Source organism: Cyanistes caeruleus, chromosome 2 (genome assembly GCF_971803275.1).
Source record: "Cyanistes caeruleus chromosome 2, bCyaCae1.hap1.1, whole genome shotgun sequence".
In the NCBI taxonomy this organism is placed as follows: Eukaryota; Metazoa; Chordata; class Aves; order Passeriformes; family Paridae; genus Cyanistes; species Cyanistes caeruleus.
In genome coordinates, this window is record NC_141702.1 from 77683793 (window position 1) to 77701199 (window position 17407).

The 17407-nt window shown below is 36.0% G+C and overlaps 1 protein-coding gene across 3 annotated transcripts in view; it reads right to left on the bottom strand.

Annotated features, from left to right (window-relative positions):
• The window catches only part of TTC27 (tetratricopeptide repeat domain 27), a 113704-nt gene that overhangs the window by 15211 nt on the left and 81086 nt on the right, over positions 1-17407 (bottom strand). For all 3 annotated transcript variants that reach the window (XR_015283517.1, XM_086878082.1, XM_086878083.1), the window contains exons 12-15: positions 15510-15632; positions 9019-9246; positions 4365-4463; positions 2657-2709 (exon numbers count right to left, since the gene is read on the bottom strand). Coding sequence is in view for 2 of the 3 variants with exons in the window: in XM_086878082.1 (XP_086734208.1) it covers positions 2657-2709; positions 4365-4463; positions 9019-9246; positions 15510-15632 (503 nt within the window). In the remaining variant the exon portion in view is untranslated. The remainder of the gene's footprint in view (positions 1-2656; positions 2710-4364; positions 4464-9018; positions 9247-15509; positions 15633-17407) is intronic.

Here is a 17407-nt window from a genome sequence, read left to right on the forward strand (position 1 = left end):
GATAGAGCAAAATTATTTAAGGAGAACAAGTCATTTGGCATAGCTAGAGCAGAAGAGTCCACATGCGGGATCTTCCCATGTCCCCTCCACCTTTCTCTCTCTTCTCATATATTGATAGATGTGATGCTGATGGGCAAATGTACCAAAAGTTGAGTTTGCTCCACTGTTAACAATCTCACTAAGGGATTTCAGACATTGATTTTACTAGATTAAATTAGAAAGAACACAATCATGTTCCTTCTGTGGATTTTGCTACAATGGAAGTGGGATCTGCCACAGCTCTCTGAGAGGCGGAAGATGCTCTCCCTAACTCATGTATTGCTTCTGAAACTGCTCTTCAACATCTGTAGGGTTAGCCTGTATTATTTCCCCCATCCTCCTGAAAATTAGTAAGCTATCAGAGGGGCAGATGCCACTAAGATGGAAATGTGAAATGCAGTCAAGAGACCAAAGGGATTGGATGGAAATAGTATTCCACAAATCATCGCTCTTGCAATGTAATAAAATCCTCTAGAGTCTCAAAACAAATCCCTGTGTATTTAACCAATCACATAATGATGGAGTATTCTTAACCAGTTAAGTAAATTCATGCTCAGACAGGAAACAGTGGGCAGTACAAATGCATTATCTGGTCTTGGAAACCAGGAATCAATCTTTCATATGAAGGACAGAGGGCCAATCCCAGTTTGTTCTAAGAAATCTGAGACATAGATTTCAAAGACCTCCTGGCACACAGAACAGTTTTTCTGGTAAACCAAAGCATGGCGTCTGTTTTCATCACAATTAATTTTTCTGGAGGAAATTCAGAATACACAAAACTTGTGGAGTCTTAAAAAGCAAACAACCCCAAAAGTCAACAAAACCCCTGTCCTTTGGGTGTTAGCAAGTTGCCTGCATACACTTTTAAAAAAATTGTACTTATGTTATACTTGTCTGTTGTGTGAGACTCTACCAAGCCCTGGCCAAATGCGCAATCTGTGAGTGAGCCTGAATTAAAAGCCTGGTTGGAGTAAAGCTGGATCTTTTTTGAGGGAGTGAAAGAAAAATATTAACTTAAATATCTTACTTCCATTTTCCTTTTTTTTTAAATCCGCACTCCATTTAATTTTTTTTTTCTTATGGCAGGCTTGAAAAATAAGATTTTATGTATCCTCACACAAATTATTCAAGCATACTGCTATAGATAGTCTGTTTTAAGAAAGAGTCAAACTAGCTCACACACAGCCATGACATATAAGTGACTACACAAATAATCAAAGAAGTTGCTATTCCACAGCAAGACCAGGCCACACCCGGCTATTAGCACATAATATTCACTTTAAATTTATTGTACATTGAGTCCTATCTCACATGATTCCTGTGGGGAAAAAAGCTCAGTAACATGCCCCCATTTATTGCTTTTGTTACCATATCAAATAAGTTTTCTATGTACTTAGCATATTAGATCACAAGGGTAGATTAACTATAATAGAATTTAACCAGTAAACTGAAATGAATCACTCAGTAGTTTATCAGCCTTGTAGCAGATTAACAGACAGAAAATTATTCTGATTAAAAGTATTTTTATGAAATGAGCATAAGCCAGTACATGGAGCATCAGACATTTTGAATTGCATGGAAAAGAAGGAGCAACTACTACATGAATTGCACATACTCAAGGCACTACTGAAGATAGAAGGAGCTACCAAAAAGTTAAAACAATCTCTTGCTCTCTATTACTTTTTAGCCTTGTGTGGCTATTCTAACACTTCATTTTCTCCTCCTTCCTGCTCCCATTGATATATCTATCTCCTAAGTCCATATTACTTCTGACATTTCCTATGCATGTTTATAAATTTACACTTTTATGCAAGCTTGTTGTTCTTTCTCTCTTTTTTCACTTTGCCTCTTGACAACATAACCATATAAATTGATGCCAGATTTCAAGTTTTTTTAAAGTATTTTTTTAAAAAATATTTTATCTTATTTTTTTTTGTTTCATTCTTTGGTGAAAAGTTGTAATGTGAAAATTCTTAAATATTAAAGTCTTCCAGGTAAACTTTTATTACATTGCGTTGAAATACAAAATACGAAATAAGAGTGGCAATCCACTTCATTCAAAGCTTCTTGTATGAATCATTAGTTTTGAGGGAAAAGAATAAGCCAGCTAGCACGTGTGCAGATTTCCATCTGCTTTTGTATATAAAAACCAAACTGTCTGATTTTCCCTTAAATCTACTGAGGATAACATCCTATGAAATTGCATAGGTCTGAATACATTTTTTGCTTGCAACAAACCTATCTTCTTAACTTCATGATCAAAGTAGTTTTTATTATTCATCTTTATTATGAATATTTTGCACTGGTTGTACTTACTACATCATAAATACTTCTAACAAGAAAGAAGTGGAGAAAGGGTATAAAGGTTGCAAAATTATTTTCTCTAAAATAAAATAGTTATCAGTGATTCAACTTGGGAGAGAGAACTTCAGGGCTAAGAATTATAAAATTATTATTAAATATTAATAAGTCATAATTAATAAAAGAAATATATTAATAATTTTTTTATTATGAGATGCTTATAATAATAAAAACCTCAATGTCCGGAAAAAAAAAAAAAGGAAAACACAGGGGTTTTTTTGGAAGCAATATCTTCTAATTCTTTTGAAGTACTTACTTCTGTTTTAATCTGATATAAGCAGTTGATAAATTGTTCCAGGCCTCAGCATTCTGGAATGATAAAAGGAGAAGTACCAAAAAATTTATTCACTTACACTGTGCTTACTTGATAAAAATACGTAAGTGAAACTAGTGCCTAACAGCATTGATTTTGCTAATTACACATATTGACACATACCTTCTACATGGCAGATAAAATATTACATTGAAATATAAATTACTATATTTAAACTGAAACACATCAGCAACAATTAGGTATAGAAATATCAATTAACTGCCTTATGGCTGCAATAAGTCAGCTCTTGCCTTCAATCTCAGCTGTAAACAAGCATCTTCTTCTGGGATCTAGCTGGGATGGCTGGAAAGGTCAGTGCTTCCAGCAGCTCATCATTTCTCACTAGCTGGAAGCTACTTAACCTGCACCACTCTCTGTTACTCGACAAAAATGATCTGGTGTCCCCTAATGTACCTCAGGTAAAACCAGCAGAGATGTGTGGAGATGATTCCTGCCCTTTAACTGACACTGCTGTAAATGTGAAGCCCCATCACTGAATTCAGCAAAGTGACAACTGGAAATAACTTGAAGAATAGAGTCTGAGCACTGCAACAAAATGTACTCTGGTACTGTAGGCTATCCTGAGGCTTAGGGAGCACTTAACTCATGCTGGGAAACCTTTCTGAGATTTAATTCATGAAAATGGTCACTACATTGCTCCAGTTGCAGATGCATAAAGACAGTTTTTGCCTCCAACTGAGAGGCAGTCCAGCACCTTTCCCTCATAAAAACCCCACCATTTAACCCATTGAGAAGTCAGCTGGCTTGGTCATACGAATACAATTAAATATAGGCCCTAGAGATACAAGTGAACCCAGTTTTAGTATCTAATTGGAAGCAAATTTACTGCACTGAACAACAACAAAAAACCAATATATAAAGTAAGAATTCCATTGTTGTCTGTAGGTACATTTTTTCCCCTAAGGAAGTTATGGCATTTTATAATAAAGAAAAGAGAATACTCTGTCACCTCTCATTGCTTTCTCATTATTTTTTCCAAGGGAAAAGAATGAATAACAACAGTTTCTACTGAGTAGATGGCATTAGCTCTAAGCAAGCAACAAGCTGACAGTCAGGCCTTCTAGCAAAAGTACTGTCAGTGTATTCCTCAGGAAATTCAGCTAGCACCTTCACTGTCTCAATACACAATGAAAGGACAGTATTGTACACATGCATGCCTTGCATCCTGAAAAAATGGCTAAGCTCCATTCTCCCTGTGCTCCTGAAATACACAGTTACAAATTTACTTCTCGTACATGAACTTCACATTTTGTTTTTTTTTCAGGAGAATTTGATTACTTAGAGGACTAAATATTTTAACATAATTTTTATCTCTTTTTAGCTATCCTCACAATTTAGTCATTCCCTTTTGTCTGTTTTAGCAATGTGTGCAAGCATGAAGGAATTTTTCAAATATATTTTAACATTCACACAGTCATACTTGGACAAAATTAAGTACTGGGGTAAGCACTTATTGGTAAGGATTTTTATGATGCCTTATGACAAAAATGTATCTTTCATGAACAAGCTTAATTTACTCAAAGGGCTAAGGTTTAAACAAGTTTTTCATTACTGCTTTGCTTGTTTATAATGAAAACATCCTTGCTGCTTTTAGATAAGCCATCTGAATCATTTATTCAAAAGTACATACATCTGGTTCCAATGTCACACAGCGCTGAAATGCTTTGGCAGCACCTTCGTAGCCTTCTAAAGCAATGTATGCACAGCCCAAGGAAAACCATACACCTAGCTGGAGAGAAAAAATTAATGGTTACCTATATACATGGATAATTCAGCAAAAAAGAAATAATTTGGCCTGGATGAACAAACACACAACTTCTGCTGATTTTTACCCATCTTCAGCTATAATAGTATTGTACTGGTAAAAATAATATCCTGTATGCTGATTAGTGAAAAACTTTAGGTTCAAAGTTTTAATAAATATGGATAAACAAAGGTATTGACTGCATGAAGACCACTTAAGCATTTATGAAGCAGTCTTCAACAGTCCATTTTCATTTATAGAACAAAGTGATAGCTATTTAGAGGTTTGCATATTTTGCTTTCATTTGTGAAAAATCCACATCCACTTTATACTATTACAATTGGATCAAATGTTAAACACTAGGAAATGTTTTTCAAGGTAATCACATTTTACAAAAATCATCTCAAATGACCAAACAGGAACAGTTCAAAATTACAGTTCTTTCTACTTATCAGAAAACGGACCTTCTCAAGTTTCTATTGCAATGTTTAGAGATAGAAATGTACTTAAATAATGCCTTGCACAGAGAATGGAACTTTACCAGTTCAGTAATCTTGCATTTAAATTCTTTAGTTGTTACAACCAAATACAAATACAAACATCAATACAGATTCAAGCAGGGAGGAGAGCCCAGCACCTCCCTTCCCCATTCCCCCTTCACAGGGAGCTGTAGGGAACAATGAGGTCATGTCTCAACTTGCTTTTCTCCAAATTAGACAAGCCCGCTCCTCTCGGGATGTTCCTTCCAGTCAGCCCTTTTTCCAGCTTTGTAGACCTCCTTTGGATGCTTTCAAGGACCTTCACATCCTTATTAAATTGTGGGGTCCAGAACTGCACACACTGCCCAAGGTGAGAATTGCAGACAGCAGGTTAATCCCTCCTTTTGATCCACTGGTTGTGCTGTGCGTGATGCATCCCAGGATTCACTGCCCTCTTGGCTTCCAGTCACTGCTGACTCACACAGAACTGCTGCCCAGCAGTACAATGTGTGGGAATGGTACAAAGCTGCACCAGGGGAGGTTTAGAGCGGACATTAGGAAGCATTTCTTTACCTAGAGGGTGGTCAGACACTGGAACAAATCTTCCTAGAGGCGGTTGATACCCCAAGGCTGTCAAGTGTTTAATAGGCAGGTGGGCAATGCCCTTAAAAATGTGCTTTACTTGGTCAGACCTGAATTAGTCAGGCAGTTGGACCAGGTGATCATTTTATGTCCCTTTCAACTGAAATAGTCTGTTCCACTCTAAATAGTATCAGATAACAGCATAAATTACAGCAAAATAAATTTTCATAGCACCTCAACAGCAAGTTCCTGATCTACTACATGGTTAATTCTCAAATAGCAGCAAGTTTACTAGTATTACCTTTTATAAAAGTTCTGTAGTTCAGAAAATTATTAAACCCTAAGTACACTAACAGAATATTTTCTGACAGCACTATGTTTTTTAAATGCATGCAGTCAAAACAAAACAGGACATTTTATAAGCAAAATCATTCCAGGTACTACTACCCTACTGCAACAAATTCAGCCATTTCTCCATTCTATAACCCAATGTTGAAAAAACCCCAAACTTTTCTTGGGAAGTTTTTTTGAGAAGGAAAGAGGTGGAGAAGAGGAAGATGAAAAAACAGGCTACATTAACTCTGTATTGCACAAAACCATATTACTTCTTGAGGTGTCTGTTTAATGTTTATATTCTCTTGTGTTTTGGGTACTAGTTCTGAAGTAACTAACTCTGCTAACTCAGGTTCTCCTTAGGAAATCATAACAAATATTTAAACAGAAAAACATTACCTTAATTTTTTTTTTTTAAATCAGGGATTTTACAGGGTTGAAGATAATGCTGTTGGGTTCATATGCAAGGAGCTTTTACCTCTGCAGACTAACTGCAAACTGCAGCAAACATTTTTACAATCCTCTCCACTTCAAACTCATTTTCCTGTCTCTGATACCCAACTTATATCTGCTCCTGACTTAATTGCTATAAAATTTCTGTTAATCTGCTTCAAAGCTTAGATCCCAGAATACACACACATGACATAGACCTTTGTCAGACCCAGCAGCCACTGGTGGACAACCCTCACGATACTGAGAAAAGAACAGAACAAACTTGACAATAAAGATGTCCTTTTGCTCATGAGGGTGTAAGTGGATGGCCCACCCCTGGAGCAGGTGGATAAATAGGTGAAGATAGAATTGGCAACTTCATCTGGCCTGGGCAAACATGAAAACCTACTTTTCAGTACAGTCAACATATCACTTTCATGATTCATAAACTCATCAATCAAGGAAGAAATGACACATGAAGAGAAAACTCTGTCTCTCTAATTTCAGATGGCAACATTAATAGTAAATAAACATTTAGTCAATGTAATTTTTTAAAGCTCTTTTGTCCACCAAGTTTCCAAAAGTCCACATGGCTGCTATCTCATGAACTCCCCTTTATCATCTTTCTAGGTCAGTAACTTTCTGGACAGGAAAAGTGGGGGCAGAGACAGGAGCAATCAAGTATGAAATTGAAGGTTAGCTCCAACTTTATAGCTCAGGATACAAATTAAACAGTGCTTCTGGTAAAAGGTGAGAGGAAAAACAGTCACCACACATCTTATAAATCTAATGAGCAACAGCAGCACAGTCTGAACTTATTCAGACTTTCACCACTGAAGAACTGACTCTGTGAGCTCTTTGACCTCTGGAATTGTCTGCCAGTGAGCAAGATTCTCCTAGTGAAGGTAGGAGAGATCTGTCATCCACAGACTTGTACTACAAGTAATTCTGTGAGCAGAAGTGCTAATGAACACGAGTTTAAGGTATATTTGAACTGCAAGTCTTTTGTTTCTTTGTGGATTCCCCAAAGACTGATAGAGTGTTTGGCTTATACAGCAAACACCTACCTCAAGGATCAGAACCACACTTGAATGGTTGGCTAAAAAGTACACAAGATTAAAAGAGGGTTGAGAGAGAATGATTTTCTCCATTACATATATTGGGGAATCACTTGACACAGTCTAAAAATCTCTTCCTTCAGAAAGGTTTCTAATAACCACAGAAAAATTAGAATTTCTTTGTAACAGGGCAACTTTGTTTCCCTGATAAATAAGTCACAATTCTGGGAACAAGTTAATCAATTATTTCATTACTATTTATCTTGTGTTAAAGTCCTTGCATTTAGAATAAATTCCCACTCTGCTTTTCAACCACAAGATCCCCTGGAATAGGAAACAATTAATTTCTGTTGTCACAGAATACAGATAGAATTTAGAAGACAGTTATGTCAATCTGCATTATCTAGCTGCTCAATCTGTTTGTTTGAAACAATTCAACTGAATCATAAAAAGAGCCTCCTAAGCAACAAGAGGAGGAAATGTTCACTTTCCTATATGGACTGGCCTATTTTTCTTGGATTTCCTTTCATTCTAAACTTCCTTTGGATAGGATACAAAACACAAAAGCATTTCAGCAGAATACTTCTCAGTTTTGAGCCGTGTAGGCTGTCTTCTGAAGCCCTTCATTATCTGGAAGTCCTCTTGATTTAAATAAGATTCCTATCTGAGTAATATATATTTCGCTGGCATTTTTGGTCCTTTTGTTTTCCATTCTAAAGATGTTTGTAAGTTATCTGGAGTTCATTTGAATAAGAATAGGAGTCTGATTCATTGGAATAAAATACATCAGCAAAATACAGAAAAAGCTTCATGAAAATTACTTGAAAGGCTGGAAACCTTGAAAATTTTTCTAAAGCAAAAATCTAGTTAGTCACACGGAACTTGAAACAGCAGCTTCAGCAGTGTTCTTTGGGGTGCAAGAAAGAGGAATACCCTGCTTTTGCATGGATATAGAAATGGCTATGAGGTGCCCAACTTATATACATAAACAGCCACAAAGCTTTTTTAACTTCTCAAGACCTTCCACAGGGTGAACCTTATTGGGATGGGATCTAGTGGCCGAGAAACTGAAACACGATTACAAAAGTTGTCTGCAGAATAGCTTGCAAAGATCAGCCTCATCAAGAGAACTCTTTTCACTGTGGTTTCAGTTTTGATGCATTGTTGTAATAGAAGCTCCTGTCATCACAAGTGTAACACAGTGCTTCACAGTGACTCCAGAACAAGACAGACCAGAACACTTGAAAAACATTTCTGTGAAATACAGACATCATAGTTTGTAACTCAAACCCAGGGCAAATTCAGAGAGGGGCAAAGGGATACTTTCATTAAAATTCTTCTTGCAACTGTTTTTCTTTATACCTTGTTCATAATTTATTTGATGGTAATTATTAATTTGCAGTGGCTTCATCTCTTTGAAATTTCTTTGAAAGAGCTCTACAGGCAAAGATTTAGCTGCATGCAAAGACCTGGATCCAAATGGATATCTTCACTTCATACTGCCATTTTTAACCAGTCTTCCAAGTACACGGTGAAAATTTTGCTAAGAATTGTTATTTTGACAACTGTGCCCAGAACTGTGTTTTAAAATAGCGTCATCATTCAAAACTGAACACATGAACTAAAACCAAAGCCATATGAGTGTAATTTCCCAACCTGCATTGGGTTGATCTGTACTGAACGTTCAAAGCACTCCACACATTCCCTGAATTCCCGGTTGCGGAGATGGAGGAGGCCTTTGGAGCGCTGGGCACGGGCGCTGCGGTGCCTGGAGAGCTCCCAGGCCTTGTCGTAATACTGGTGGTCTTTAAGAACATCACCAAGCAAACAGTATAATCCTGGTGTTTCCTTCTTCTCTAACTCCCGCCTGAGTATTTCTTCTGCCTGTTAAAGAGCCAAGAGAGATTAACACATAATGAGACTATTTATTTTCAGTTAATTGCCTACCTGAAAAAACACTGCTTTAGCACCTTGCAATCATCAGCTGAAGATTAAGACGTAGAGCTAGTGAGAAAACCGTATCTTCATCCAACACAGCCTCAAAGATAAAGTCTAGAAAGAATCTGGTTCCAAACTGATGTTTAAAAATACTTCAACATAATATGGTAGCTTTTGGTTTAACACACCAAAGAAAATTAAACTGTAAAAACGAAGAAAGCAGCCTATTCCTTTCTTTACATCTTAGGTATGTATTCTGTCTCAAGAACAAACATCAGCCTTGGACATCAAACCTACACCTAATTCACAGCAATTCAGTATCAGTACCATTAAGGTATCTGCAATCCTAGAACTTTATTCATTTTTATGTGTCCTAGTAAATACTCTTACAACACCTCTCGTTCTCTTTTCTCTAATTGCTCTTCTCTGAAAACACTGATTTCCATTCTGCCTGAAGACAAATCAACTTTCATACTGTCAGTTGTGTAAATGCTATGCTTTTACAGAAGATACAGAAACTATAAATTTATCTAAATGCTTGAAAAAAATTATATTCAGAATATGTACAGCTTTATGAAAAAGAAGACATAAGCTGTGTCTCCCAGATGTCTATTATGGGCTGTAACTGACTTTCAAAAGCTATTTTTCTCAGGGCCACTATCTTTGCTCTAAGAGTAAAATTATTGTTTCTCTTTTAAACAAAAGGTAGTCTGCTTTCTGTGGCTTTTTTAAAAGATAAATACACTAGACAGATGATCTGTTGTTCAGATTCAACTGTTACCTCAGTCCCTCACTGCAAAAAAGGAACATACACAATTCAAATCAGTACAGTTTTTTTGTTAGAAAAGATCTACTTGAACAACCTAAATCAAGAAAGATCCAACACAGTCTGCCACAGAATTGAAGTTCAACATTGTAACTCCAGTCATTCTCCTATCATAGCTTGTTTACCTAAAAAGAAACCTGACATCATCTCTAAATTATTAATAATAATAATAAATAATTATTATTAATAATATTATTAATAATTAATAATAATAATTAATAAACCTGACAGCATCTAAATTATTACTGTTTTTCTTGTGTAAGAGTTGCTTTATTCAATGTTTAGGTGATCTTTAGAGAAGCAAAGTCTTCTATTCCAAACAGTAAAATTCATTAGACCTATCTGAAAAAAACGTTTAGAAAAATGGCTGTTTTACCTTGTTTTGAAATATTTAATGCATAGCAATTTTAGCATCTCATTCTTACTATTATTTTTGCAAATTAACAGTACAATCCACAAATATTCGAAGTGCACAAGTGTGAAGAATGGTTTAATTTCTAAAAGAAGCTTAAAATTAGCAAAAATAGAATCCCATTAAGAAGAAACTTGGTGGCTAAATATTAGGAAAAGAACTTGATGGCAAGTGTTTTTGAGAGCCTATAGAACAGTTCTCTAAAAAATGCCAAAGAAACTATTATTTAACATCTAGAATTAGCCCAGCCAAAGCACTAGAAAAACCTTGCCTAACTAGAAGACTGTACTTACAGAATCACAGAATGGTTTAGTTTGGAAGGGAATTTGAATATCATCTAATTCCAGCCCCTTGCCACAAGCAGGGACACTTTCCATGAGCCCACGTTAATCAAAGCCCCATTCAGCTTGGCTTCCAGGGACTTGGTTAAAGTGTAGTTTACTTCCCCTTAACTGCCTCCATTAGTTGCTATAACATATTAATAACAGACATTAAAGAAGATTTTTCTCTTCTACAGCAGAGACAGCTGAATGCTTCATTTTTGCAGTAACCACATCAGACACCAAAAGATAAGGTGGGTTTTTTTCCTGTTGAGATAAAGAAACAAGACTGAAATGTTGCTGTACAAGGAGATACGAGGTGAAAAGTGCATTGCAAGCTGCTTCTTCACCACTTCCTCTGCAGGGCACTCCCAAGCTCAGAGTGCTATCCTGTGGCAATGCCTAGACTAGAGAGAAAACCATTCACTAATGGTACTTCACATTTAAGAGCATAAGAAACATCATGTTCTGGTCTAAACCTACAATAATTCATTGCCAACATAAATACTTCAGCACACAGATAAAACAGAGTAAAATAAGCAGAAGTCTGACTTGTTCTTCATCTGATTAGCTATCTGATCACCTCTCTGGCATGTTGCAAACATTCTTATTACTTATATCTTTAAAGGCTAGTACAAAGATCAAACAAAAAGAAAACCCCTGTGTTATCAAAATATTTGCCTTCTACACCAGATAACACTCTAAAATGGGATTTCTCATTTTGCCTAGGATTTGGAGGGGAGGGGCGGTGGAGAAAGAAAAATCCTTTCTCCTAACTTAGTGGCAAAATGTTTTCAAAAAATCACATTTAATCTGCTAAGAACCCTGGTTCTGCAAAAACAAATCTTTCTTTAACAACAAATATTATCAAGAAGCATTTTTGACACGGTGCATGTAATACACATAAAACAAATACAGCCACTAGAGGTTTATTCATTAAATAGATACTAATTATTAATAAGCATGTTCATAATTAAATTTGTAACTGAACTGAATATGACTTGATATGTAAATTATCAATTAAAATATAAGTTAAAAATAAAAGAAGCTGTATAACCCTCACTGACTGAATTAGGTGCATTTATAACAACACTGCTTCTTCACAGCACAGTCTGTATCAGAGGGGATGGAATTCAATATTCACCTCAAAAGTCAGTTAATTTAAACACAAGAAAGATTTAGGCTCTTATCCTGCCTTCTGAAATACTATGGTAGTACGGGAATTAAACAGGCAACACACAACAACAAACATCACAAAAATCTTCAGTCAGTAAAGAGGGGCAAAAGGTGGTGCCTTTTCATTACTCACTACACAGACTCCTGGACACCAAGTTCAAGATTAATCCTGCATCTGGTTTCCCAATCCTAAACTTCCACTTGCCATGCCATCCATGCATTCCCATGCTTTTATTTTATATATTTCTTAAAAGACCCTATTAGCCTCACTTTTCACTGATCTACTAGTTCTATTATTTCACAATTCATTCCTTTGCTAGTTCAAAGTATTTTCTAAAAAGTCTTCAGTTTTCTGCTTGCACATAATTTCCTTGGATAACAGAGAAGTAGCATGAAGAAGCAGAACAGAGGAGCATAGAAAAAGGCAGTGAGAGAAAAGGAAAGCTCTTTAGTTCTCATTTCATCTTCCCTGTAATTTCATGCAAGACCTTGGGCGAGATATTTACTCCTCTTTCTTATCTTTGTAACCACATATAGGAGTGCTTATCTGCCTTCTATGACTGTTACTATATATAGTGGAAATTAATCAAGTTCTTGAATGAGCTCATGCACTAATCAGTGTAGTACTGCTTAACATCTGGGAAGCCATGCCTGACTTTAAATGTGGGCTTTTGAGATCTTGCCATAATTGTTTCCTAGCTCAAATGTTTTGAGGTATCTGTATCATGCAAGATAAGAAAAATAACCCTGTAGAACGTGATTTGCTGGGGTATGCTGGTCTAAAACCAGACTCTGTATCATGCTGTATACTCTCATGAGATGATGGAATGGAGATAGAGCTGAAAACAGGATGCTGTAAGATGGAATATCCATTTGATGCCAAATGGCAGATCTCCCTCATCTATCAAAGGTGAGCAGCTACCATGTTACGGAGTTCTTGCTAGAGAGAAAGGCCTCAGTTCAAGTGAACGAACTGAAAAGTCACATCTCTGGCTCACCCTTTCTTTCCTTTTAGCAGGGAAATAGTACCATTTTTAGGTAGAAGAGACCTCTTACACCTTCAACAGAGTTGCCCAATGTCAATAGTACTCTTGAGATCTCTGTGTCCCTCTCACAGTTAAAAGAAGGGAGAGGGGCACTTTTCAACACCAGTTCTCACTATACACATGAAGATGTCTCCTTTTGCAACAAGTCTGTTGATGAAATACGATGAGTAAAATACTTCAGTGAGAAAGCAACAGCAACTATCAATATACTATGCATTCAGGTTTTATAACAGATTTTTCTCCTTGCTCTGTGCCATTTTGCTCACTGCTTGACACTCTATTACTCTTCTGCTGACTCATGTTATAATGTTAGTTCCTACTACTTTTGTTTAGGTTATAAAACAAATTAATATAGAGCCATATCTAGGAACAGTAACAAATCCTCAAAAAAGTTTGCTAAATGTTAGTGACATCTTACTCTGCATAATCTGTACTGCTACATGGCCCTGGTATAACCAAATGAATTATGTATTTTCTAACAGCACAATGTGGAGCTTCACATTGCCTTATCTAATGCTCTGTTTCTTTATAAGTAGATAATTTCAAAATAGGAGGAAAGAAGGTATTACTTTGATGTGTAAGTACTCATCACATTGGTATTGCTGATATTTAGCACTTTTATTAGATTTTTCAGGATTTAAATTCAGGTTTTCTATATAAAAGCATTTGTGAATGAAGAACATACAGAAGTTTATTAAATAGAGTTTGTTCTTTCATACAGATACGTTCTAAGCAAACTAATGACCAGAACATCTAGTGTCCAACATACTACTCCAGTAGATTTTTGTGCATTTCTACAAAAATAACTACCAGGTTTAAAGACATCAAAACCCTTTTGGTAAATATAAGCAATTCATACTCTGAACACTTTAAAGAGCACAGATATTCATTCCTCTTGGTGCACAGCTACGTGTTTCTAATCTTCTGTCTTTTTTGATCCAAAGCTAGCTTTTTTCCAGCAATGCTGTTATTTCATACTTACACAGCATTTTCTGTTTTTCAAAGCACAGCACAATCCCTCGTTCTGAAAGCATTTTTAAGCAGTTTCCTGTGTCAGATATCCTGTCCTATTCTCCAAGTGCCATTTTCATAACTCCCTAAGGGCAGTTTGTGAATGTAACTAGGACAAAATGCATTTCCAGGAAATGGAAAATACTGACCTCTATTTCTCCACTGTACTGAGAAGATTGTGATATTAGCATGCTATCCCCAAGGCATGCATAATGTGGCACAGAATTTGCCAGCAAGACATATCTGTCAGTTTATAATGAAAAAAATCTAGACTTTGGTGCATAACAATTAGAAAAAAATATGTAAGTATAAGGCATTCTGCTTTTTTTCTATCAACTGAAACTAAATATCTCTATTCATTAAGCTTAAATTATGTTAGAGCATAGTCTTTCTGCTTGTGGTATCAAAAAGGCACATGTACAGTCACAAATTTAATACTACCATATACCAAACAGAGAGAAAGGAAGGGAAGAAGAAACTGTATTTTCATCTGAAATTTAATATTTCTGAGTATTTATATAAATTCTGAAAACACTGCTTGATAGCATAAGTTCCTGCTACAGTCTATGTAAGAGTTTGCATGAGAAAGAGAACACAACTAAAGTTACATATAAGTAGGCAATGCTCCCAGGTATAATTTTCTAAAATCTTCCTACCATTGCTCTAACACTAAAAGCAAAATAATCAACAATAGGAAGGCTAATATAGCCTGTTACCAGCAATTTTAAACAGTTTTAATTTTCAACAGTTATGTCACTGATATGCAGAGTTAGGTGATGGCTTTTAATTGTCTTTGGAGCTGATCACACACAGTGCTAAAGAAATGATGGAGAAGTTCAGGAAAACATCAACAGATACTTAATAAGTAAAGCCTTTTAATCTTACACCACTTTTTGTCTCAAGTGTTTGATTCTCTAATTTGAATATGTTAACATTAAGTAATTAAATACAGCAAACACTGATGTTACTCTATTTAAAGTATTTTTTAAATCTACAGCTGACAGCTTGAAATCAAGCGGGAAAGAAAATATCCCCTCCAGACAGTTCCAAGACTCCATCATGAATGACTGCTACAGTTTTCTTGAAATGCCCACATTGCTGTCTATCCATAGTAGATAATTTAATTATCCTTGAATATTTTCAAGGATCACTATCACAAACTTCTTGCATCTCAAGTGGCTTCTTATTTACCAACTTCTATTTCATGTGGCTAATACTCCAAGTCTAATTTTTTAGCATTCATGGCTTATGACAAGCCCTTATGCCATGTGTCCATTTTTCCTAAGCAGATTTTCCTGTGATGATACCCCTGTAGAAGTGACTGTCATTAGTGATTTCTCAGCCAAAGCCAGACAATCCTTCCCCTTTCAAATGCTATTTCAAGATGGGATGTCAGCTATATGAAACATTTTTCTTACCTTTCCATGTTGTCCTGCTCTTTCATAGCAGATTACTGCATCTTCCCACATTTCCAGTTCCTCAAATATTTGTAAGGCAGAGCTGGTGCATCCCAGCTCGAAGAGTAAGTTCGCAAGCTGACGCTGGAAGGGTAAGAAATTCCAGGTAACTGAAAGTAGCAAATAATGTCTACAATTTAAAAAGATGTTACAGGCATTTCTGACATCAACAGGAAAAGGTAATACAGAATTATTCTCCTGAAATTTCAGGTTGGAACCTCAAACAGTGTATATACCTCAAAACATCCCCCCAACTCAATGAAAACTGTTGTGCTTTGAACAATTTAACAATATAATAATACACAAATAGAAAGGGACATGGCAAGAATGAATTGATAGACATGAACTTCAAGCCCTTAAATGAGGCCCATGCAGTTGGAGAACAGCTGCAGCAGGATGTTGGGAATGCCAAGTGGGAAACAGACCCCAAAGAAGGGAATTAAAGCCCCTTCTAGCAATGCTCTGTCACAGTAATCCGCAGCCATGGAGAAACAAAGATGCTCCATGAGCAAGAGCAAAGGCTCTGATACAATTCTGTTCAGTAGCTGTGAGAAATCACTGTCCCAAACAGCCACTGCCAAAGGGTGCTGGTTTTTACCCAAATCAGTATTAGATTGGAGTTTAGGTTCACCCTAAACCCTAGTCGAGTTTTCCTCACAGTTCAGTCAGCCTCTTTGTTATTTCAAATCCAGCTATTATTTCAGTGTACTAATGAAAATAAATGTCCTCAATTCAAAACCAAACATGGCATGTTTCCATGACTTTGAAAAGTCATCTTTGGTCTTTATTTTTTAAAATATCAAAACTGAAAATAGGTTTTAACCTTTGAAGAAAGGGCAACTTATGTACTATGTGTGACAGATAGACAAACAGGTTTGCAAAAATAAATGGGAGCATTCTTTGTATGGACCGTTACTTGTGCTATGATATCCCACAGTTAACCTATGCAGTGGACTTGGTGATCCTGAATGGACTCCCTGAAATTCTGTACATATGTCATGAACCTATCTTTATTGGTCTGGGTTCAATATCTGTTGCAAATCGAAGGAGTTACTAGAGAGGAATAGATTAGTAGTAAAAAAATTAACATCTGGCTACAACTCTTTTGCTATAATTATGTAACAAACTCTGAAAACGTCTTTATTAGGTTGATATTAACCACTTAGGAAAAAAAATTGCCATTGTCTAAAACTAAATCTCATTGATGTTTAATTAAATTTGCTGTTATATTTGGTAAAATTTATATATGCACTGTGTCTTCATTACTATGGCTCAATCAAGAAGATTGAGTCATCTTTCATTATAAATCCCTATTTTAGCATTTCTATCTTTGGCTTAGAAAATTGGCTTGGTTTGAATGCCACTCTGACAACTGGAAATGAAAACCATATTTGATGGTTATATTGCAAGTGCCTGCTGAAAGGTTATGTAGAAAAACTTGAGAATGTTCAGAGAAGATATGATTGGTTAAAACAGCATGCACTGAGATTAGAAATCAAAAAGGAGTAAAACACCATTGAAAGTAAACCAACATGAATATCTTTGGAGGTATTCAATGTTAACAATTTCCTCAAGGTTGTTAAATACAACCTTATCTTGTCAGATAAGACTTTAGTGTTTAGTTCTGTTCTAGAAAATCAAGGTGAACAGTGTAGTTATGGTATAAAAAATCCTGTCAATACTAGTAAAAGAGGGGTCTATCTCAAAAGAAGAGCTTTCTCAACTCAAGTTCTTCAGTGTACTGGCTGACTTCACCATGATCAACTTCCCATAGTGAACTTTAAAAGACAAGAAAGAAGCAAGTAACAGTAGCATAAGTAAACCAGTAATAAAAGGTATTGAAAGACAGCGGCGAGTTT